Raw genomic sequence first — 25,041 nt, 5'->3', positions numbered from 1 at the left:
CAGAAAGCTAGTTTGATTCAATTATAGGGGCAGAGGGACTGTTTAAATATATCTGGTGCATTACTTCACTGAGTTACTGTTGGTGCTTAATATGACACAGAAAATGAGCTAACAGTGTAGGCAGTTCACTGTTCACTCACCTGTGTTTTTTTCCAGCCTAATTTACTTCAAGCCTTTAAACAATTCATGGTTAATTTTACAAATAAGTGTGTGCTGTAGGGATTTCTTGTTTTCCCTCATTAACAAAAAGGACAAACAATAGTGTAACACTTTGGGTTTGTAAGTACTGTTAGGGTCTTGAATCAGTTTTGTGGATTCACAAAGACCCCTTTGGTCCCTCTCTTGTGTTTTACACTCGACTGTGAGCCAAGCAGGACATTTTTAAGTGCCACACTGCAGGTGCTCAAGAACACTTCTGTATCAAGAGCACATTTGCATATATGACAAAGCTGTCAGCCATCTGGTGCACCCACCTGCTTTGGACCATGATACTGTCTTGATAGAGGCGGTCAAACATGCAGATCTTCAGGTCAATGCTGGGCTGGACCACCCATACAGGCACACTGACTGCCACAGCCCTCACCTGGATGGGTATCTGTTTGTACCAACATGCCTTTGATCACAAATGGTTTAAATAAAATAACACTGATGTGAATAAAACAAACTAATGTCGATGACTCTGTATTACCCTTATCTTGTTTTCTACCTATGACATTCACAAGATGATAAACATGCTGTGTCTTACTGGTTTGCTGGTTAAGTCGGAGAATTTGATGTGGAAGTCCAGTTTGGCCTCTCCTGGAATGGTTGGTGTGAATACCACCTCCAGTTTGATGCTTTCAAAAGGTCCAATCTCCCCCTCTCTAACCTGAAGGCAGGTACACCAAACAGGACAATCAAATGTTGGATTTTTTTAACATTCATTTTATAGTCCTGTATCTTGAAACAAAAGGACTCTACAAAACAAAAAAAATGACCGGTTAACTTCAGATATGAACATCAGACATTCCCACTAAATGCAAAATCATACTATGAGCTTGATGTATTTTAGGTGAGTTTCATGAGTTTAACCTTTTTACTTCATCACACAAAACCACTTCCATCCATGTGGGGGAAGCAGACATCTCTCAGATTTGCAACCTCAAATGGTATGAAATCAAACGAGAGTGAGAAGATGTGTGGATTGTTTTCTCCGCTACAAAGCACCAAAGTGGTGAGAGCAATAATAGAAAACAAAAGCAAGGAGTAAGCCATTCATGCAGCACTGGCTCATATTGTGGGACCATGATAGCTTGATGGATAATCTGCCATTTTCAGACACCAGCCTTCAACCGCACAATGTGAAAGTATTAGTCAAAATGACAATGATCGAGCCGCGGGCATGCAGGCACATGCAACACACACAGCCATAACAAGCGCAGAGGGAGAGGTGATGCACCATTAGCCCCCCACCAGAGAGATGTAATGAACCCATAACAACTCCAGAACTTCACATGGGCCACAAGGCACACAAAGCATCAGTGCTGAAAACAAGACAGAGAGGCAGAGAGTCTTCTACAGGCACATGCAATAGTCTGTCTCTTCCAAAGCAGAGCAAGTGTCTCTCTGCTAGTACAGCTGATATTTACTGATATTTTTGGGTCAGATCTATCAAAAGCAATTCACTGTGCCAATATCTTCAAATGTGACATTTTTATACCATCGACTAACACTGGGGGTGGGGATGGGAGTCTCATATGTTATTTTTGAAACTTTACCACTGAGCAACACTATGTGCATGTATCTCAACAAGACTAAGAGTCTGCAGCCATGCTAGTGGCTCTGTGAGGCTGTATTTAGACACAGCGGTGCTTTGAGCTGAATGCCAACATTAGCATGTTTACATGCTCACACTGACGGCGCAAACATAAACTGATGTTAAGGAGGTATAATGTTTACCATGATCGTCGTCTTTTTATGGTATATTATCATGCTAATGTTTGCTAATTAACACGGAACACAAATTGGAGCTGAGGCTGATAAGAATGTCATTAGCTTTGCAGGGACTTACATTTCCAAGACTTATCTCAATGGGATCTGAGTGGCTCTGGTCCATCTCGGTATCCACATCTGTGGACACACGAGCCTCTGGAATAGGTTCTGGACTTGTAGCTGAAGCCTCTGACACACAGACACACACACAAAGTAAAACCTAATCTTAGGTTCTTTTTCTGTTAAGTAGATAATTGATGTTCTTAAATAAAGAAGAGAGATTGAGACCAGTTATAGATAGCCCATTTATCAATGCAAAGGAGGGATTTACTTACCTTGGTGTTAAAATTACCCCTGAAATTAAAACAATTGTCCCAACAAACTCTGACCCACTAGTGGATGAGTTGAGGGAGACATTAGACCGGCGGATGACAATGCCTATGTCAATGATTGGCCTAATAAACATAATCAAAATGAATATATTACCCAAATTTTTATATGTTTTTCAATTGCTCCCACTACCAGGACCAAAATCATTTTTGAATAGACTTAACAGTGCATTCAGGAAATTTATTTGGAACAATAAGAAATCTAGACTGAGACTTAGGCTGCTATACTTGCCGTACGAAAGGGGAGGTTTACAACTTCCAAATATGAAATGGTATTATTGGTCTGCTCAGTTGTGCTCTGCAATGTTTTATTTCTTAATTTAGTCTTTTCCTGCTTGGGTGAACATGGAGCAAATGTCGATACCAAACCTTCCAATAAAAATATATTTATACTCTGCAGGCCCCAAAACTTTGAGGAGAACAGTAGAAAACACTTTTCTCAAAAACACTATTGACATTTGGTATAAAGCACGTTGGCATGTTGGAGATACTCCTCCCATTTCTCGCTTCTCCCCCACATGGGGTAATGCCTTTTTGAAGGCAGGAAGGGCAGATGGCGGTTTCAGAATCTGGGCAAGAAAAGGTGTGCAAAAAGTAGGGGATCTATATGTGGATGGTAATCTTCTTACATTTGATCAGCTGTGTCAGAGATACTGTATTCCTATTTTTTTTTTTTAAATATCTACAATTGAAACATTTCATATTATCAAAATATAAGCAGATAACATCTGAATCACCACGATCACATCTTGAAAATCAGTGTCTGTTAGTGAGTTAAATATGTAAAATCAATAAAAATATTGTTGAAAAAAGAAAAAAAAAAGTAGATAATTGATCAACCAGCCTTAAGGAGCTGCCAACCAACCAAATACAACACAAAGAAATCACTGTGAATCAGGTAGATGCAAGAATAGTTTTATAAGGCAAAATTTGGCCTCATGGTCAAAGGGAAAGCTCATCATGGTCACCAAAATCAGCAGCTTTCTTCTTGCTGGCGTATGAATGTGCACTTCAAATACTGTGTTTATATGAGTAAAAGATAAGCAGATACAGAGATCCTGACAGTTTGGCCTGGAAAAATAAAGCAGCGCCCTTCCTTTTGGACACCAAATCTGAAATCTGGCTATTAGTTGAAGAGACATCAATGGCATAAAAACACACAGGCACAAAATATCAACTACTGTCAGCAGCCTATAATTTGGCCAAGATCAGACAGCCTTTCCCAACAATGGCAAATAAAAAAAAAGACAGTCTTTTCCAAAGCCAGCACAGCAGAGGCAAAAGACTGAAGAGCTTATCAGAACATCAGTGCAGGAAAGTGCTGAGTGTGTGATGAAGATTTCAGATCTGCGAGAACATTAAAGAGAAGATGCCTCCCTGTCCCCAGCTGTGAGTGCAAGGTGAACCCTCCGCTTTCTACGGATGTGGGTGTGTATTCTTTTATTTTTGTTCTTACAAGGACCAAGTGTCCTAACAGGAATAGAAAGACAGCAAAAATCATCCACAATGAGGAGATTTTGTCAGTCCTCACTTCCTGTATTTCAGAGGTTGTTTTATGCAACGCTGTCTCCCACAAATTCTGTTCAAATCCAACAAATCTGCACTGGTTTATGTTTAGTGGGTAACATAATTCTGCTCAGATTACGTTTTTATCAACATGACAGTAAAAAGTTATGTACTACAAATAAAGATATATACTGACAGTATCTAACTCAGCTCAGAGCACTTTGTTAAGATTAGGGAAAGATAGTGGTGTGTGCTAAATATTGAAAAGGTCACTACATCCTACTGCACACTTTTAGTCATCATTGACATTTTCCATACTCTGACACGTATTATAAAACAACAGTCTACAGAGCTGTCAGCGGCTCTGTGAGGCTGTACTTCAGCACAGCTGCGCTTTGAGCAAAATGCTAATGTCAGCATGCTCACATGCTCACAATGACAATATGAACATGTTGATGTGAGGCAGGTATGATGTTTACCATTACATATTCATTGGTGCACGCGGTCATGCTCAGTCCAACAGTTGTTGAGACATTTCACTCAAAGACATGAATGTCAACCTCATGGAGGTGCCACAGGAAGTCATTAGCATTCATTGTTGCAATTCATGTAATTCTTCCAATACGTATGCACCAAAGCAAATTAGTTTTATATAAACATATTTTTAGGGGATGAGGTTGTCTTAGGGAGGGTATTTGGATTCAGGGCCCATGCTGAGCTCTTGTTCAGGGTGAACTAGACCAAATAATTATTTGGTGCGTGTGTGCATATGTATAAATAGCTTTACCTGGTTGCTCTTGCTGCAAGACCTCAGAGAGCTCCTGACTCTCTTGCTTCGGTTGGAGTTCTCCTGTGACCACGGATGCAGTGCTCCTCTGGTTGTCAGATTTTGTGTTTTGACTGTTTATCTCCTGTCAGGCAAAAACAACCCATGCACAGGAGACCTGGTAATTTGAATTGACTTCACATTCTACTGTAAATTAAATTCTCTAATTTTCATTTATAGCGGTAATGAAATTTATAGGCCATCGCAGAAAAAGAAAGCCCAGATCTATATTCTGACCTGGCATGTGTTGGCAGACATCTGGGATGGCATCTGAATGTGGCTATTTTCTGGACATGGACATGCAGAGGTGTCCAGGCTGAAGTGGGTGGCCAGTGCACCCTTGTTGGTCAAGGTGACAGTCCGTGAAATAGTTTGGCCCACCACATGCAAACCAAAGTCGATGAACTGGCTGTCAACCTCCAGCTAGAGAGAGGATACATTCACAAACAGTAATTAGCATCAGCAGTCAAAGCTGCCAGTATGAGTGCACAGTTTTACATACATTAATACATACATGAATTAATGAATAAGATCAAGAGTATAAAAACCATTAAATTGAAACAGATAGCCAGTCAGCTATCAGGTGTTATTGATTACATATTTATTCAGTAATTACTGTTACTCTATTATATTGTATTATTACAACAGTATTAGTGACTTAAAGCTACAACTATGAAGGCAAACAAAATCCATATTGTGTATATTCATGTTACCAAACAACAGCATGTATATGTACGCACAGAGTGAAAACTGTCCTTTTGAGAAGAGGCATGAAAATCACAATGGTCGTCATTTGGAGTAGACACTCCAGGTTGGCTACAGCACATTACTCACATCACATTTCTTAATGGTGCATCTGATGGGCACAGAGAAGGGACCCACTGCTGATGCGAACTGGACCTCTCCTTCCAGGTCCTCGTTGATCTGCAGGGATCAGATTATGGGACAATGTGTTGCGTCATACAACCGTTGGCTACAGCATGACAGCCAGCAAATGGAGAGAATGAGATATGAACTAATGAGAGAGAGCAGAAAGCTGTATGCAAAAATTCATGGTTTTCCTGCATGATGTTGCCTTGCACAGTTCTTAATGGCAATAAGCAGATCCACCAAGGCCACATGCATAAAGCTATATGAGCTGTGAATCAAATGAAGCAGAATAAAGCATAGTGGTGTAGAATAATATATAGAGTATTCTGACAATTAATATATATGACAGTTGCACAAATGTGCCTTTACAGCATGCACAGTCAAAAAAAAAGTCTGTACCGCACTTAATTCCAATTTGTCAAACTCATGTTTTGCTTGGATCACTCAGCAGACTCGACAGGGGTTAGAGCGACTAAAACTTTTCAGCAAATTTGAGACGACAGTCTATTAAGTGCAACAAGCACTGCAGATGTCTACGGAGGGGGTGACGTTACTAACCATAGGTTGAAAAACAGCCTGCATATCACAGCACATCCCTGCAGATAAAGAACCAGGAGGCTCAAAGCTGAAACACAAATAACAGTGAGTTATGAATAAGAATTAGCATTTTTATACAGTGTAAAATGTAATGTGTTGCTATAGACGGAGAACAGAATGCTGTTCCTACTAGTTAATTGATTGGGTGTTTGTTTTTGTGAATATGAAGGTATGAGCCTCACACATACTGTATATATGTGTACAGCAATAATAATAAAACAGGACTCAAAGGAAACATTTTTAAAGCAACACAGAATGTAGATGCCTCTGCAGTAGGAAATATGCTGAATTCAACAAAAGATCAGCAGCTTCAGATGTGCAGCACTGAAGAGTGATGAATCTCCTGAGAGTCGAGGAGATAAGCCGAGGTCAAAAGTCAACCTTATGCTCAGTTTGTACGCCGCGGAAAACAAAGGAAAGAAAGAGCTATTGTTCCGTATGAAAACACTGCAGTGAGGGAGAGAGTGGTCGGCAGTTATTTCACAGTCACATCCTCTCATTTCACACTGTCCATAGCAGAAAGCAAAAGTTTATTTCCAACAAAATAAACATGAGGACTGCGAGCTGTTTAAAAGCAACATGTGTATCTCACAGCACATGTTTACACCAACCCCAGTGCTGCCCTGAGGAGCTTGATAACTTGCCGCCCTTCCAGAGACACAAGAAGAGGGTCAATCAATATGAATATAGCAGGCAGGCAGCCAGAGACGCAGGGTGGATTTTCAGAAAGTCAATACATAAACAACAAGTTAGAAACATGCAACTATGAGCATAATTAGGGAGCAGCTACAGTTATAATATATATAATGAATCTTATTATGAGCTCTTGGTAATGGACTCATCCTGTTATAAAGTTGAAACTTCTACTGTTTTGATTAACTCAATATGTGTGTAGTTCAATAGTTAATTAATATACACATATAATATACATATAATAAGTTACATATGAAACAGTTCCAACAGCCACATGAGCAGTTAACCAGCTGAGGAGCTGATGTTGTTAGCCATTGCTTTTTTGTTATTCGTCCTATCAGTAATCATTTGAATAATTGGATTACTCTGTACCCCCGCTACACAGGGCGAGAATGTGAAACCAGTCATTAGCACACCAGACATTTACTGTGCGTCTCCCAGCAACGCCAGCTCTCAAATGTCAATCAAACACTGGCATGGGAAATGCCCCCCACAGAGGCCTGCACACTGGACACTGTGCACACAAATATGTCCAAATGTCTCAACAAAAATAATGCATATTAGTTTATCAGAGATGCTTTGATGTTGTCTGTAGCCACAAATCATTTCAAAATTAAAACAAGCCTTTTCTGAAACCTGGTTTGAAAAGCTATGACAAACAAACTACAACATAATTAGGAATGTGGATGCTGTCATCAACACCAGTGGGCGATGGACCATTGTGTGTGGTTTGAGCCAGTTGTTTGAAGTCATCTGTCCAGCTGTCAGGTGAACAACTTGGAGCAGACGGGCTGAAGCTGCCGCCCTGCTCGCCACTGTGACCTGGAAGTGTTTGAAAGGATTCCACCTGGTTGGGTTAGTCTGGTGGTAATTATAAATGTCATATTGCACTTTCATCAGAGATGTTTTTTTTGGCTAATTTCCTCCTTTATCGGTACCATCCTTCTTTCCTAGCTTCAAGCCAGGTGGTATGAAACGACACGTGAAGAAAAAATAGAACAGTTCACTAGGGATTAAATGCTGAGTGAGGCAGTGTTTGAAAAAGCCTCCTAGAGCTCAATATAGAGTGTTGCAAACGAGGCCATACAGTACAGTATATCCACTGCAGTAGACTGAAGTGATGAAGCAGAGACTGTGGCTGTACAGCATTACTTACTCTGCCATGTGTTCTATAATACATTCTGGCTGCTCCCCATTGGCTTCTCCTACAGTAAATCAATAAGCACACTCAGTTCATTATTCAGTTCAACAGAGCTAAAACACCCTCACACTCGCAACCACTTCAAAAAAGCAATCAGTGAAGCATCAAAACTTTGACGAGTGTGAATATCATATCAATAATCTTGCTGTCGTGTTTAATTCACAGGAGTGGAATCTAGTTCTCTTTTCATCTGGTGGCTGTGACATAATGTATATGTTTCCACTGTAGTTTAGGAGCTATAGACTGTTTTCCTTCTGTTTTCTTTTTTGTTTTGGAGAGGTAAGAACGATGGTATTTGACCAAAATTCACAATGAATGCTTGAAAATGTGTGGTCTGAGGTGTGGATTGCTTTTATTAGAAAGAAGCATGTGCCTATTAGAGGATATAAAGCCCAACTGCAGTTTTGACTGATGCTCATATTAAAGGACACTTAGTCGGACTACTAGAGAAGATAAATACAACAAGCACAGTTAAGTGCCGCATGATTTTCTGATGTCCGTCACTGGAATAAGCTTTCCTTTGAAAGATTACAAGCACTTGAGAATATGAAGAGGCTCTTACCAGCTTTTTTTAGCAAACATGTTGCAATGGGTCACAAGCGTAGTGAACATATGGCTGTCAAGAGTTTTTCACAATACTAATGTCTTAAAGACAGATCAAAAGGCTGACAGAGCACTTTACTTTGAAGATGGGTCTAAAAGGATGAGACTTCACTTCCAGGTAAACTCAAACAGAATTTGTTCTGATCTCAGTTGGAGTTTGTATGCAAGGCATACAGATTGTCAAATCTGAGATCACACAGTTTGGAATATAGCAAGCAAAGACAGCTCTCCAGCCACTCAAATCGAGAGTCAAAACAGTTATCACATTTGCAGATCTGGTTTTAATTAAATATCTACAACTCCTGGATGCACTGCCATGAAATTCAGTACAAACATTCATGGTCTGCAGAGGATAAAGCCAACTGAAAGGTGCCACCATAAGACTGACATTTATCTGTCTTGTGTGAAGTGCTTTGACAATTATTGGATGGAGTGGCATGAAACGTGGTCCAGACTTTCATATCCCCCACAGGATGATCTGTAATGACCTGAAGATTCCCTGACTTTCATTTAGTGCTATCATCAGATCAAAATTTGAATGCAGGTAGAGTCCCATTACATTGCCTAAGGTCTTGGGTCTGTGTGTCTAACATCCATGGGTATCTCAGCGGACTAGCCATTAGCTCTGATTGGGTGGTGCTGCTTCACAATCATCACAAGAGAGGAGAGAGTTAATTTGAGTAAGATGAAGAGTGTAAACCGTGATGTGCAGGAAAGCTGATATGTACTCTTGTTGACGTGCTTATTAATTGGTGGCGGATCATGCTGCCATCTGTGTTCTCTATATTTGAAGCATTTTTTGAAAATGACTTCATTAACATTGGGGTTAGGTTTTCCACAGGTCTGTTTCAGATTGAGTCTACAACTACATGCTGTAGCAGATAAAAAACATCCCATTTAATTTCAGTTTGACTTGAAGGTTCCTTTAAAATTTGTATGCTCCTTGAACAGTTTTGTCATTAATGAACTTCCACAGGCTGGTATCCAAAATTAAACAATGTTTCTCATCCTTGCATGATTTGGACCAAATTGGAGGTGTGATCTCACCCTCAGATTATGTTGAGTATCACTGTCTCTACTACAGTTAGGCTTTATCTCACAACAGAACACAGAGGGTTGTCTTCCTCTCAGCCAGTCGTTTGCAATACATGCTAGGAAGTGACACTAATTGCAAAAGCACAGCTTCTATACAATGACTTTTCACCAAGTCTGGCAAGCCTGGGCCATTGTGGTTTTAGTCCCAGTAGTGAAAAGATACAGCAGAGCCCATTCTGGCACAAATGCAAAATACAAATGGGGGGGGGGGTAGGGGGATGGGAAGCCATTTTTAGAAATTCAGGGGGCGTACAGGGAACCATGGGCTGGTGTGAAAAAGCCCAGTGTGTTTCTGGTTCATGTTTCTCTCTCCTGCTGTGTTAACGTTTTTAGCTGGGTAAGCCATGAAGTGTTTGCCATTGTCACGTCTGATCTTAATATTGTAGGTTTTAATGTGTGAATAACCTACTTTTTTTTGAATAGTAGAAAACTTCCTGACTGTAACAGAAACAATAGCAGTTATGGCAGTGGTTACGGTTACAATGGTTGGATATGTACTGTTTATAGTAGCGTTCTGTTTGGTGGAAGATGCAAGGGAGCACACAAAAAATCACTGGGTTAAAAATGTACCCAACCTGGGTCAAGATTGCACTGATGAAATAATGGGTCAATTTTGAACCCAGTGATTTTTGAAGAGAGGGTTGTTCAAGACAAGAAATGTCTTGTTTTTTGTTGTTTTTTAGCTGTATGAGTCATGCAAACATTGGTCACGACTAGTTCCAATGTTGTGTGAATAGTCAGTGGGAAGTACATAGAGTAACACAGCAAACTTGAATAATAGGCTTAGACTGTGTGATGGAAATCAGGCGATCTGACAGCATCACTGTCTTTCTGATTACTGGAAGATGACTACATGTAAAGTGGGATTATGTAACATACGCTAAACAGCAGCCACTGCAGTCCTAAGCAATGACAGTACAGCACAATGGAACAGTGAATTTCCCAAGACTCTCTTGAGTGTTAGCTGCTTTAAAGATGTCATCATGAGATGACCAGAGCGAGATGAGAGCGAGCGTAATGGGTTGACAAGAAGGGAACAACAAACATGTTTCCTGGTGAGGTGTGGTCTGTTTCCTTCTTGTTTTAATTCTGTGCAATTGAAATGCTTATCTATGACATGCTAAAACATGCAAAGGTGGCACAAGTAAATGAAGTCAGCAGTCTGACTTGGTAATGTCCGATATATAGCAATTTCCATCAAAAGTTTCCCAACATTAGCCACCATTAACCCTGATCCAGGGCTACAGATTATCATGGTCTTGGAACTCCATAATCCTGGATATTTCAGTCATTAAGCTGTTTCTAAAATTTGATACCATCACTGGATGGTAAACATTCATTCTACGTGACGAGGGTTAGACGTTTAAGGTGGGCACTTCATTAAAGTCGATACAAACCATGTCAAGCTAACAATTTAACTTTATCTCAACAACTTGAACGCTGCTCAGCAGCAGAACACTCAGTGCACACTCAGGACCATCTTTGATGTTAAATGGTTCGTATTGACATTAATGGAAAAAACTTTTCTTTGTAATTTAAATCTTATTTTCTTTGCACCTGTCTAACATATTTTCCCATTTTATAAGTCAGTAAGAAGACACCATCTGGTGAGTTCAGATTTTCAGCATTCTTCCTGGAACAAATTTTCTGAGTCAACGCGTGACTAAAATGTCCAGGTTTTGGGAGATGGCTGTTCAACCGCATGACACATAGTCATAACGCTGTGGTCATACCAGACCAATAAAGGCTACATCAGCAAATCTCATGATTATATTGAACTGAGTGAAGGTGTTATTTATAGCTTATGAATTCAACTTTTCATTTGTAAGAAAACGGCTGTGGAGTTTTTTTGGATGATCTTTTCAAAGACGCAGAGTCACACTGGAAATACCTCATCCTTTCATTTATGTCAGTGACAAATGAGCAGAGTGATGTTAGTAGCTTTATCAATTTGATTAATGTGCTTTTGAAATCTATTTCAGAAAAAAATACGCATTCCTTCAAACTATGTACAATCATAAAAAATCACTGAGTAATTGAGAGAAGAGACATTGAGTGTACCGTTGTGTTTCAGTAATATGAAAGGGGGATAGAGGGTTAAGTGGGTGAATAATATCCTCTGTATAGTATGTATGCATTCACCTGTTGCGTAAGAAAGTGCATGTTTGCTACATTTGAGTTCAGCCCAGAGGACCAGAGTGTGATATGTTCAGACAAGTGGTGCAGCACGAAGGCTCAACAGCAGCATCAGCAGTTTCCAGATGACCCTGCTGTAGCCTGGGAGACTCCTCACTCAGTCAGGCAGAAAGAGGAGAGACGAAGAAACCACATCAAGTCATGGGGGAGCTGATGGGAAAGTGATACACAGTGAGTGACCTGGAGAACAATGCAGCTCCGCCTGGCCTGTGGGCTGCTGGCAGGCTGAGAGAGAGGAGATAGCAGAAACGTAGACTGACTCACTGAGCTGAGTCTCATAAGAGGAGCTGTGAGCGTGGTGATCCATATGTGGGAGGACAGGCTTTGCTTTCACGTCCACTCCATCGTCTTTTAAAATGACAAGAAGTGGTTGTATTAAATTCCTAAGTGGTGATACATGAGCGGATGTTTCCATGTGATAACAAAAGCTGTTCAACATATAGTGAGTTCATAGGGGCTTTAACATTCATTGTTGTAAACACCTCTGGCTCAAGTGTTGTTACAATAGCAGAATTCTGTCTTTGAACCCAAATTTAAGATATTTTGAGCGACTACAATACATTTACCCATGAGAAAAACCATGAAGCAATGGCACTGAACAACAACTGTGCTTAATTTTGTATTTTCATTTGGGTGTCTCTTATCACTGTAGGGTGAACATTTTCCATATTTTCCTCAGGTGGGCTTCAATTTAGGCTCTAGTGGGCTGCTCGAAGCTATGTGACTGCACGAGTGTTTGCCCCCACAGAGATTCATCTGTCCTACTCTGATATATAAAGCCAAGCTGGAGTAGCTGGCTTCTTTCAAAGCTCTTGTCTGTAAGTTTGGAATGTGTAGAACCACCCTCAACATGGCATCTGGAGTGATGGGGCAGGTTACAACAATGGCAGACTGATACTTCAACCAAGTTCAACAATTTGGGCATTACACCTTTTTATATCAAGTGAAGTCTGTTTACAGGTCTTGGAGATCACTACTGCACATGTCAGTTAAGTAGTATAAAGTCTTCTCTGGCCTCAAAGAGAACTGCACAAAAGCTTACCAGTTGGCATAAATGATGTCACTTGAGTCAGCTTTGGATTGGGGATGAAGACCACAAGTTCGGAAATGAAAGAAATCTGGGGGTGTGGTGGACTTTTACACTCAATATTAGACAAAGACAGTATTTTAATATCACTCCCATGTGTGGATATGAGATGTGAGGTGTATGTTGCATGTCAGCACTATGATAGATATGATGTGTGTACTGACATGTTGAATACATTTGTCATAGTGCTCTTGCTTATTTGTCTTGATTTATGGCCAACTTTTTGTCCCACGTGCACAACACCATTGCAATACCATGGTCTGTTTGTGGACTCTGACAATGTAAAAGTCTTACTTGATAAAGATGAAATTCTTCAGTTGAGTGGAGACCCCAAGAAGCTTGCAGTGGTTAGTGACATAGCTGATGTTAGTCAGGACGATTTTCTTCTTATACGTGTTCCCCACTTCAAAGTCCTAAAACAGAAGATTAAGTGTAATGTCAAAATTTGAATGATCAAAAATCAACTGTCAATTTGACTTACATAGTTTTAAGCAAGAAAAATGAAAATTACACACAAAGTCCGGAGCATTCATTCTGCTAAAAGACATGAATTCTTACAATACAGTCTTTTCAGATGTGATGCTTTTACAGAACCAGTAGTGTGGTACCTTGAAGAGGATGACCTCTGGTTTACTGATGAATGAAGGCCCTTTCAGCTCTTTTCCATGAACTTTTTTAGCAGGCATGTTGAGATTTCCACTGGGCATTGAAGGTTCTTCTTGCTTTACTTGCACCAATGTACTCTTCTCATTCAGGAGCTTCTGTAACCGCACAGGGAACAGCTGCTAATCATTGAAATTAATCATTTTAATAAAACTCTATAACTGTCACATAGCAAACTCAAAATTCACTGACATAAGAAATACATCTTTATAAAGAACAGATTTAAAAGACAGGCAGAAGTAGGAAATGTAAATCTATCTTCTGCCATTATAAAAGTTTCAAACTTTTTTTTCAGTGGCTGGTGTTTCATCAGTTCACGAGTTTTTGACTTTTTGGTTCATCTTCTCCTCTGAACGTTCGGGCTACAGTGTACTGTGTGTGATATTCTCTGTGTGATTAAGTGGAGATGTAAATATGCACCTTATGTCATCAAGTGCACAAAAGACAAAACCTCATCCAACGTAGGATTATGAAATAACGTAGATTAAAATGATCGGCTTAGTGTGCTGTAAACTGGTAGACACATCTACTGATTCATCAGTGTATGACCATGGAGCTTTATCTTAAGCTAAAATAAACTTGACACTTTTTTTCCCCAAATGTCAAGAAGTTTAAAAACCAAAGAGGTTAACTGTGTTTGATACTTTAAAGGTGGTAAATTTGTCATCATGTGAAACTGTGTCTTTAACAGCCTTGTTTTACCTTTTATGGTTTTGTCATTTTATCCCTGCTCTATTATTTTCTGCATTGTAAAGCACTTTGTATCATCATTCTCCCCCTCATGTATCATCTTATTAGCTTTATTGCATTGCTGTGCTCATCTACCGCACTAGCCATTACTGTGTTGAGAAGTAGGCTTTGATGAGGGCACAAGTCTAATCTCTGTGTTAGGAGGACAGATCACTTCCACTTGACTTGGTACTTGCTCAGAGCTTGGAGCTGTAGCACCGCGCTCGCTCAGAGGCCTCAAAGGCACCAGCACAATGAGAAGTGATGCCTGTCGCCCCACATTTCAAGTGTGTGTGTGGGGGGGGGGCTGGATGAAACAGAGAGCCAACTCACCTCCGTGGCAGGGAGCTCGAGACAGTTCAGATTCAGACTCAAGAAAAGTCAGAATTGTTGCTGTCACTGTGGCGCAGTATTATGGAGATTGATCAATATAAAAAAAGCAATAACAGCTTTGGCTTTGCAAAAAGTCTACAGTGTTCTCGGAATGTATAAGTAAGTCAGTGCTAGTTGCCTACAGGCACTCAGTGTCCTGCCTGCTAATGTGTTAGTATTACAGTGTTAGTGTTAGTATTAAATTGACCAATAACTCTCTGTAACCAGATACTGATGGGACATTTGATCTGATCTGACCTGACCCTGTATCTCTGGTGAAGATTATCATTGCTATTGCATCATCCCTGCAGTAGATATAACAGTAGTAGTGTTAATGAAGCGTTTAATAGATGGATTAGTTTAGCAAGGGATCATTTTGCTGGTGAGGAATTGTAAAAGTCCCAGCAGTCAAAGTCAGCTAGCTAAAGGCAACAAGCAAAGTCAAACCACCAACAAGTCATTGTACCATTTTCTGTGGACACTTTCTGTGGACATCACAGATTGTGAAGACAGCTGCTTGTGGTACACAAAATGCAGATACCCCAACTATGACGGTCACAGATAAAATCAGTGCCCCCTAGGTTTTCACTATTGGAAATATGTTGTTTTTTCAATCAATTAATTCTTAGTTAAGCCAAGAAAATTGTGAAAAATCCCCTCAGTGCTGTGGCCTGATTGTTGACTCCAGGAGAGTTTGGACAGACTTGCAGACACACGGTTCCTCTTCACTTGAAAGAGATGAGCTCCACAGGGAGGATGTGGAGATTCCCCGTCCTGATCCAACCCCCCTAATACACATGACCCAACCCACTAGGAGAAGTCTGTAGTGCAGGAGCGAATGTAATCCCTCACTGCTTTCCCATCATCAAACTGACCGGAACAGCTCCTGGGAACTGAACCTGTGTTTTGTGCCTGCCTCATGCAACCTCAACTCACAACTTCGACCAGCCCAATTAGATCAGTGACCAAGAAATCAGTTGGATCAGCTTTGTTGCTTACATTAAATCTTCTATGCAACTATTTCAAATCAGTTAAATATTAGTTTTCAGTGGAATTATTCACACAACATACTTCAGTTTGCAGGTGGGGATTTCATCTGTTGAAAATATGTAATAAGCACATCCATAGAAAATGGTGTGCCTGCTGTACAGGGGACATGATTTATGAGTGTTTAATTTTAGCAGCTTGCAGGGATTTGTTTTTGGTTGGCAGTGGCTGTTTTAGTGCACCTTGCAGTTCTGGTCCCACAGCCCAGAGAACTCCGGCTCAGCCAGGCTTTCAGCAAGGCTCTGGTAGTCCCCTTCCTGGTGCACGGTTTCCTCCGGGTCCTCAGCATCAGAGGAATCTGACGATGAGCTGCTGATGTCACTGAACTCTCTTAACTGCTGGACAAAGGTACACAGACTGGGTATTAATTGTTCAAAATGCATGCAGTAATGTCTAAAATGTAATCTCAGATGTTATGAACCACTCACGATTGTCGGTCTCTCTTCAGAGGCTGATGGGGGGCAGGGATCAAGGTAGGACAGGAGCTTCTCTCTTGCCCTCCCCAGAGATGGGTACCTGCCAGTATTTGAGGGTTTTTGCAGCAGTGGTGCTTGGTTCCTCTTTCTTTTCTTTACCAGCTCTTCCTCCTGAAGGATCTTTGCCACAATCTCCACTCTCTTTGACTTCTGCCTCTCTGCGAATTCCCTAAGACGGGCAAATCAACAACACTGCATTATACTGAAACGCGGTCATGTATTCCTAAGCACACAGCAAGAGAAAACACCCACACACTGCTGCATGGAGTGGGAGTAGAGGACATGCATGTGGGAGAGGAGAGGAGAGGAGAGGAGAGGAGAGGAGAGGAGAGGACGTACTCTTGTTTTTGTTTTATCTCCTCTTGCTGTTTCTGTTGGTACATATGCCTGATACTGTTGAAGCCTTGGGCCTGCAGGGATTCTCTCAGTTGTCTCTGTTGCTGCTCTTTCTTCTGGGCATTTGCTTTGGCTCTCCTTTGTTGGACCCGTAAGCTCTCCTAGAGAAATCACACCAGATTAATGAAGCTATATTTGGCCACATGAAGAGTTGATCATTTGAACTAGGAGAGCTGAATCTAACAGAGCTATTTTCTCCTATGAAATGTACCTGTTGAGTGTTGAATTGGAAAATACAGCACTAAGAATGATGATGATAGCATTGCAAGATCATGATGATGAGTGTATAAGTACTGTCGACAACAGCATACATAGTACAGAGCTGGAGGATTGTGGGGGTGGTTGGGTAGTAATGATAATAAAATGAAAATGTGGTTTCTGCTTCACATCTCTTCTAGCTCCATTCCTTTGCTCCTTTCCTCCTTTCCTGCAGTCTGGATTAAATGCAAAATTGCAATTTCTGTACAATAGAGTCAGATCACAGACATTATTGCAACTTCAACAACTTAAGCCACTACTTCCAACATTATTATGCACATCTCCTACAGTAGAATTCATACTGTAAAAACTGGAGAGGCTAGCACGTGTCATGGGGAAAAAAAACCTGCGTACAAATTAGTTAATTGTGCCCTCAAATTTACTGCACGTGCATCAGTCATCGATGCGATGCAGCCAGAGCATCCACACCGTTAGCAGCACTTCTGTTAGTGCTTGCAAATTCTGCATTAATTCCTTCATATTAAGATTGTTAGATTGTTATATTTGTCCTTGTCTGATTAAAATTCTTGTTCATACAGTTGTGATAACACTTTGGCTGCTATTATAGCCTAATATTAATGCAGTAAAAAATAATCAGTTAAAGTTATCAGGCCATGGACAAAAGTATTTAAATTAAATTGTATCTTGTGGATAAAATTCAGTTTTTGCCTGTTAAACAACACTGTCCCTAAACAACAACAACAATTCCCTAAACATAATGTTAAAATGCTGACAATTTTGTTTAGCATTATGTTCTGTTAAGTAGTGCACACAAGTTAAGTAATTCAAGAGCATAAATTAGTAATTTGCGTGAACTAAGTTGCTTTGTATAAAGCACGTTAGCTTAAAGGAGAATGATAAATTGAAACACTTACAACTAAAGACAATTCTTATTCTGACAATATATGAGCACTAATGATGCATGTGACTGATTCTGTCCAGCTGAGATTAAAAGGTTGTTTCATAACCCCAAAACCGAAATGTTCAGTGTGTTCATACTAGTAATGGTGGTACTTTGCTTGAAATGTATTATGACAAATCTGTGACACTAGGCTGCAAGTAAGTATTATTACTATAAGACAGACAATTAGAAAATGGTAATCAGTTTCATACATGCATTTAACTACATACGTAGTTACAAGTGTGCGTGTTCATAATAAACTCACAATGTGCTTCCATTGCCATTTTAGCACAAATCAAATTAGGTAAAGTTGTGTAACTGCATCTTTCAAGCTTCATGTGCATTTAATGCATCACTAAATATGGTTTGTACTTAAAAGGTTGTTCACTTATGCACGGAACTGAATGAACTTATATTGCACTATAGATATGGTAGCTATAAAAAGTCTTAATAATACATAGCACTACAGCCTTTGTATCTCATCACTGCTAAAAGCAACAACCATAATGCTACAGTATTGGCGTGTATGGGTGCTGTTGCTTACTTGGGTGGCTGCTATGTTTGATTTCAGTGACTTGACAGCCTGTATCCTCTTTTCCAGTAACTCCCTGTTCTGCTGCTCCTTCTCAGCCTCTTGCTGATGCATCCTGTAATGAAACGGGGCCAATCAAGAAGCATGTGAATGCTCACACACAGTACAGAGAGAAAAACAAATCTGCTATTACTGCTTGGGATTCAAACTTCCAGGAACCAAGCAGCATTTAAGTTTATTATCATAACTCAGAGAAATGCTTTACAACAACAAGCCTCTGAGCTGTCACATGGTAGAGTTTTACCAAGAAAATGCCATATACTTCAGTTTTTAGGTGGTAAATATTGATACAAACTACTGTTCAGTTCAGCTTCTAGATTGTCAGTGCTAAATTCTGATGACCATGTTATTCAGTTAAAGGAGTGACTGCAGATCTGTCTTCTTCTGATTGACTGGTTGTTTTGGCTGTTACTAAAAAATGACTCCTGCGACTCCTTGGAGCAGAAAAATAATGTTAATCAAAGCTAGAGCCCTGTTATATACCAGCCCAAACCTGATTTTCATGTACAAGACAGTGTTAGCAGTTTTTCTGGGGGAAATATCATGAGTAACTCATTTTTTTTTGCTCAGATCTGATCTGCTATTCACTTTCAGCTCCAACTTTTCTGTATGAATTTGAGCCCTTTCAAGTATCTTGTCTGGCCTGCTTGTAATACATTTTTGCCAGGATGAGCAAATGATCAATACGATGTGTCAATCTTAACCGAGTCCTCTGAAATATGGAATATTTTTGTTGTAGTTAAAGCCCTGTTTATTAGCTTAACAGCTGATTACCTTTTAATGGTCTCTTTCAAATGCTTGGCAGCGATCTTGCGGCTCGCCTGGCTCGCTTCAATTTTCTTCTGACATTCAGTCTCCTCTTCCTTCAGCATGGCTGCCTGTTTACTATCAGGACACAATCACAGACACTTAAACACATATTAGCCTGTACACGGCTATTTAAGGTTCATGTAACTGGTTCCCCAGACAGCCTAAAATAATTTCAGGATAAAAACTACTTTCATAGGGAAGTTCATTAGTAAATTAAAAATGCATTGATGTTACATCTTCTATTTTCTTGTTTATATAGCAAGATCAATAATTTTTGATTTTGTATGCCTCACAGAGCAGTACTGCAAAACAAATAAAATAAAAAAATAACAAAAAATAACCAATGCAGCGTGAATGGAAATGAAGCTTTTCTGCCTACTCTCTGAGATGCTGCATCTTGAGTTGCAGGTTCTGGCTGGCTTTCCTCTCCTGCTGCAGCCTTGTCACTGCTCTCTGGGCCTTCAGGACCTGGAAGACCCGCTCTTCCTCCTGCACCTCCTGCCGGAGCAAAGAGAACCTGCCAAGTTCCACCTCCACCTCACTCAGCTCCAGCCTAAGGATCAGAGTTATAGAGAGAACATGAGGTTAAAGATGCCGACTGATGGTGTATATTATTTATCAATACAATCATTTACCATAGTGCAGGTAAAAGCTAGACGTGGGGCTTTGGGGCGTATGTGGGGCTTTGAAGCACAATATTTCATTAAAACCATGATTAATAACAGATCAGTCAACTGGATCAACTGGTCTAAGAGGCAAACATTTAATGGGTGGTTGCTGTAAAAGCCTATGAAAAAGCATTCAGACTATTAAAAGGACAGAACTTTCCTTAAGCAAAACTGTCAGTTCCTTAAAAAAGAGTGAGGCAAGATTCGTTATAGGCTTCACAAAACAAGCAAAACTGCCCCCGACCACACTGGAATGATTTTTCTAATATAAAGTCCAACATGGCAAAGACAAAGTTTTTCTTGCATATCAAACTCTTGGGATATTAGCATGCCATAATTGCTTGCTTGGCAGTAAAAAGCCTTCCAGCAAAGATGATTGTTTACAGCATTTATTACTGTGATGCAGGACTAAAAAGAGCACTGTGTTACAAAAAACACAAGGGGCTGCACTGGTGTGGGCGTCTTGTTAAGATGCTGAAACACAATCTAGGAAGTCCAGTTTGAGAAATAGAGCCATGGGTTTGAAGGTTTATCAGATGCCTAAACACTGCACAGCAGCTTGTGATACTATTAAACAGGATGCATCTGATCTGATGCAAATGCAGTGTTTTGTTTGTGTTGCAGCAAAAGTTTAGTCAGGTTAAACTTTTTTCTGGATGACCATGCTTTTTTTCCTGTGAGGGGGCTGCGCTTTCCAGGCAGTACTAATGCCTGTCAGAACGAGACCTTTCTGTCGAACCTTTTTCCTCTCTGACTCACTCTTGTTGCTTCAGCTCAGTGTTGATGCGGCCCTCCAGCTCCTCCTCACACTGCAGCTTTTGACACAGATGCTTATGCTGGGATCTCAAACGGAACACAGCCACACTGCAGAGTAAAATAAACAAAGAGTTGAATACATAGGAGTTGGTCAAAGCAGAGATCTCCCATATACAAAAAAAAAAAAAAAAAACACCAGTCACCAGTTTGCTACTTCTGAACTCACGTGTTGTCTGCTGCCTTCTGTCGCTCTATCTCTTTCTCCAGGTTATCCCTCTGCTCCACCAAACTATCAATGTTCTGACGACAGAGATTAAGCTCTTCTCTGGAAGACAAAAATACGAGATAGCATAGACAAGTTCAAGAGTCGACACAGAGAAACATCCCGGATCAAAGCCAGTCAGAGGGAACATGTTCAAGGCTGTTAAACTGCAATATGCTCAGAGCATCATGCTAATAGATTTCCTTGTGGCCATTGCAACAAAAGCAAGGTAATTATGTTAGCTAACAAGGCAATCTATTGAGGATATTGAAAAGCCGAGAGTGGACACACACACCTCAACAGCTTTAATTGCCCAATGTTCTTTTTGCAGTCTAATGGTGTGCAACACAGCAATCTGTGACTGCGGGAAAAGACTGCCGTAAAAAGACAATCATGGCACATGGTACAGTAAAAGCTACAAATTGGTTAAAAGCCAGGTGCACTTGGGTTCCATTAAACTCATGTTTGATCAGAGTCGCAGTACAGCTCCACTCTGACCTTTGATGTTATGTGCCAAAGGAAAATGGAAGCCATTTTTGCTAGAGGCTGTGTCACAGTTCATCGGGTGCCTAATGGCTTGCAGTGCAGACAAATAAAAAAGAGGGAAGAAAAGTGAGGAGAGAGGACATTATGGGAAATGTTCTCTCTTCGTCTGAAATGATTTTCTGCAAATTGCTGAATCAATTGGTACAGAAATGATTGGCCCAGTGTGAAGAGGGCAAGAGGCGGAAGACACGGGAAAGTGGAATAACGCTGTAACTGAAGAGACTGTGGGACACATTTGTTTTTAACCGTGTAAGCAACCTGTGACAAAAAAGACACGTTTTTTGGTATGCAGCATGTGCAGGTTTCAGTAGAGTCTAGAAAGGCACGGCGATCACTATCTTTAAGGAGCTACTGCGGCTCTAGAGGTTTGTTGGTTGCCAGATCCAGACCTGGCTTTCAGTACGTCACGCTCCTTCTGTTGGTGGAAGCAGTCCAGCTGGTCCAGGTTTCGTCTCAGCTTGAACATCCGTGCTGTCGCGGCACAACTCCTCTTCTTACCATTGTCAGCTGCAACCGCAAGGTCACCAACACCATCACCATCATCCTCTCTTGGGGCAGATGCAAAATGACATTTAGGAATGCTCACATGTTTAATGCTAAATATGACTATTCATGATGTGCATACATAGAATAATACCAACACTATGCCGGGGGGTATTTGTACTGAGGTTTTACAATGTAGAAAATAAAATTAAGTCAAATTGAGCTTTATTATTTTCTATTAAAATATACTGAGAATCACATTGAGTCACAGCGACTTCATGTTCTAAATACTGAGAGAGAGGGAGATAACAGGATTGAGGATTAATACGTAAGCATTTATACTTCATTGTCTAAATATGATATGATTCACAGAAAAGCAAGAAACACCCACTCATACAACTCCTCTAACCACTCCAAATCAGGAGGAAGGGCTGGCTCGTCATCTTTAAAGGTCTCCTGGCCTGGACCATCTTCTGAAATATATATAAGTGGGGATATTCCAGTCTCTTAAAAACCAAGGTAAAATACACAGTTGTGTGTATATGTATAATGGGTATCAAAGAGAAGAATGTGTCTTAGAGACAACAAGTAGAGACAACAGGATGCATTTTGCAAACAGCACAGGAACACTCACCCTCACTGTCCTCATCAGTGGAGAGGTGGACACCCAGCTGTCCACACCTGTCGGACGCCACATCGAATGGACTTTCCCTGTCTTCAACATCCATTTCACCTTATCTCTGAACAACACGGAAGCATATTAGCAGGCAAACCTATAAGTTAATAGACAGTTAAACGTGGCGTTGCTCACTGAAACGCTGGAAGCCACTTCTTTCAGTTGGCAGACATACCGCTAATTCGTTAACATAATTTCAGTGCTGGCTAGTTCATTGCCACAGTTGCGGGGATGGCCGCTGGTTTCCTTTTAAAAAGGCGAAATTTAATTTTAGAAATGTTGTTTGGTGGATTATATGTATTCCAATTCAAGGAGTGGCGTTTATTGAATAACAGAGGATGTTAAGGCATATTTTGAGGTGTTTGTCATTGCCAATATGTAAGGCAATATTCAGTAACAACATTCCTGAATGCAATTTGGTGTGTCGTTTCCTCGACAGGGGCTAGGTTGGGAAGCTGGAAAGCTAAGCAAGTAATGCACAATTAATGCTGAATTTAGCTGCGTCACATTTAAAGTTGGAAACTTAATTTAACACACACTAAGCCGTTACCTCGCTTCGTTAGGTTTTCCTCCCCTTGGCTGGATATCTTCTCTATAGTACTTCTTCTCACAACTGAAGTTACTCCGCCATGTTTGTTTGCGTTTCCAAGGAGACGGGACGCAAGGGGCGAGGCCTTGAGCACCACGAGACGCCTATCAACTGAACTTGCACGCGAGACCTGGTAAACTAGTGATACTGGAACCCCTGGCGTTCTGTACACAGAAGAACTGTATCTCTCGTTATGGTACCCAATAAAGTTTTATTCAAAAAGATCAATGCTGACCGTAAAGACGTCGTATTTTTTGTCGTTCTGCTTCATAACGTCTGCCGAAATGACTGGAAATCCATTAAAAGCATTCTCTAATACTGAATTAATGAGGCAACACTTTTTTTCTCTTACACAATAACAGTGATCTTTTGTGATTTTCTAAACGTTGTCAGTCTTCATTTCCTTCACCAACACTGCTTTATTTCTTTGGATTGAAATCTGTCAAGGCACACTCTGCAGAAAGTATCTCAGCTGTGTCAGAAAGAACGATAAATCTCTGAGTTAATGCAAAATCTTTTGTCTAGCGTGCGAGATAGGCCACCATATGGCCCTATCTGATTTGTACCGTGGGAAAAGACATTAGCTTAATTTGTAGTTGATCAGTAGGCCTATTGCACTGGCACAATGGGCTTTTACTGGAAAAGCTCTCTTCTACTTGACATAATAAAGCTTTCTTTCAATTCATTGCAATGCTGAAGTGTCCTACTGTAAAAATGATTGAAATGTTGTGATACAGGAGTGTTCTGTATCACCATGGGATGCTGAATAAATAAGTAGCCGGGATGAGTACATGAATGGGTGCAGTGTAGGATATAGGGCAGGTTTTTGCCGGAGAGATAAATAACTGGGAGGGAAACAAAGACTTCGGTTGACATAAAGACTGGATCAACAGGAGGAAAACAGGGAGAGATGGAGAAAAGGGATACCTGAGGGTGAGAGGTATAAAAGGAATAAGAAATATTTCATGTTTTTACAGACACAGAGACAGGAATCCTGTGCAGTGCACGGCAGTGTGCACTGTGGCCGGCTATCTTCAAATCAAAAGAATTTGCAGTGCAAATCCATGTGGAAGGTCCAGTGGGAGGGAGTGCCAGTGGTTTGAATCCACACTGACTCCAGGCCTGACGCTGCTCCCCAGGGTGAGGCAGCAGAAACCAGGGCAGGTGCACTGCTCCAACTACGTGCTGAACTACTCTCTTTACAGCATATAAAAGAGGTTAGGTTTAATGAGGGGGGAATAAAAGCCTGCAAATTCTGGCAGAATGGAGGATGAATTTCTTGTTATAACTTATAAATCCTGTATTCGATTGTTTAATTAAACTGAGAGGAGAATAAAATGCCCGAGATTCTACCCCTAGGACCCATATAATATCTCTTTAATATCATAGTAATTCCTGTAGCTCCTTGTCTCTGGCAAGCCTATTCAAACCTGAATGTGGTTTTACAGTGGGTAGACAAAATAATGTGAACAACCAGGACGGAAATATAATAGTAAAATGAATACAGATAATCATCTGATGATCAACACTTTCAAATGTGGGTTTGCAAAGCAACATCAGACATTCAACAGAGGTAATCAGAGCCCAAGAACAAGGGGAAGTACTATCAAGTGTAAAATGATGCATAAATCCAATGGGTATTTAGATATTTGCACATGATTACCTCAAGGCCTACTCCATACTTAGTTGTGTTTTCTATTTCACATAAACCCCCCTAAATACCTTAAATATCACTATATTATTTGTTTTGTCTACAGTTTTGATCACTACACCAAGTTTGATG

General features: G+C 40.5%; 1 protein-coding gene across 2 annotated transcripts in view; it reads right to left on the bottom strand.

The window, feature by feature from the left end:
* cfap74 (cilia and flagella associated protein 74) overlaps positions 1-23,339 on the bottom strand; it is a 52,616-nt gene extending 29,277 nt beyond the window's left edge. For both annotated transcript variants that reach the window (XM_076741229.1, XM_076741230.1), the window contains exons 1-21: positions 23,220-23,339; positions 22,628-22,733; positions 22,385-22,466; positions 21,900-22,058; positions 20,929-21,027; positions 20,706-20,810; positions 19,658-19,831; positions 19,243-19,353; positions 18,421-18,523; positions 16,661-16,818; positions 16,274-16,490; positions 16,028-16,180; positions 13,643-13,795; positions 13,329-13,447; positions 6,121-6,187; positions 5,527-5,616; positions 4,930-5,115; positions 4,654-4,777; positions 2,051-2,160; positions 746-868; positions 474-595 (exon numbers count right to left, since the gene is read on the bottom strand). In XM_076741229.1, the coding sequence (XP_076597344.1) occupies positions 474-595; positions 746-868; positions 2,051-2,160; positions 4,654-4,777; positions 4,930-5,115; positions 5,527-5,616; positions 6,121-6,187; positions 13,329-13,447; positions 13,643-13,795; positions 16,028-16,180; positions 16,274-16,490; positions 16,661-16,818; positions 18,421-18,523; positions 19,243-19,353; positions 19,658-19,831; positions 20,706-20,810; positions 20,929-21,027; positions 21,900-22,058; positions 22,385-22,466; positions 22,628-22,721 (2,549 nt within the window). In that variant the 5' untranslated portion in view covers positions 22,722-22,733; positions 23,220-23,339. The remainder of the gene's footprint in view (positions 1-473; positions 596-745; positions 869-2,050; positions 2,161-4,653; positions 4,778-4,929; positions 5,116-5,526; positions 5,617-6,120; positions 6,188-13,328; positions 13,448-13,642; positions 13,796-16,027; positions 16,181-16,273; positions 16,491-16,660; positions 16,819-18,420; positions 18,524-19,242; positions 19,354-19,657; positions 19,832-20,705; positions 20,811-20,928; positions 21,028-21,899; positions 22,059-22,384; positions 22,467-22,627; positions 22,734-23,219) is intronic.
* Between the last annotated feature and the right edge of the window lie 1,702 nt (positions 23,340-25,041).

Source organism: Chaetodon auriga, chromosome 10 (assembly GCF_051107435.1).
Source record: "Chaetodon auriga isolate fChaAug3 chromosome 10, fChaAug3.hap1, whole genome shotgun sequence".
Classification (NCBI taxonomy): domain Eukaryota; kingdom Metazoa; phylum Chordata; class Actinopteri; order Chaetodontiformes; family Chaetodontidae; genus Chaetodon; species Chaetodon auriga.
Note: the sequence above shows the minus strand (reverse complement) of the source record. Positions and strands in the feature narration are given on the sequence as shown.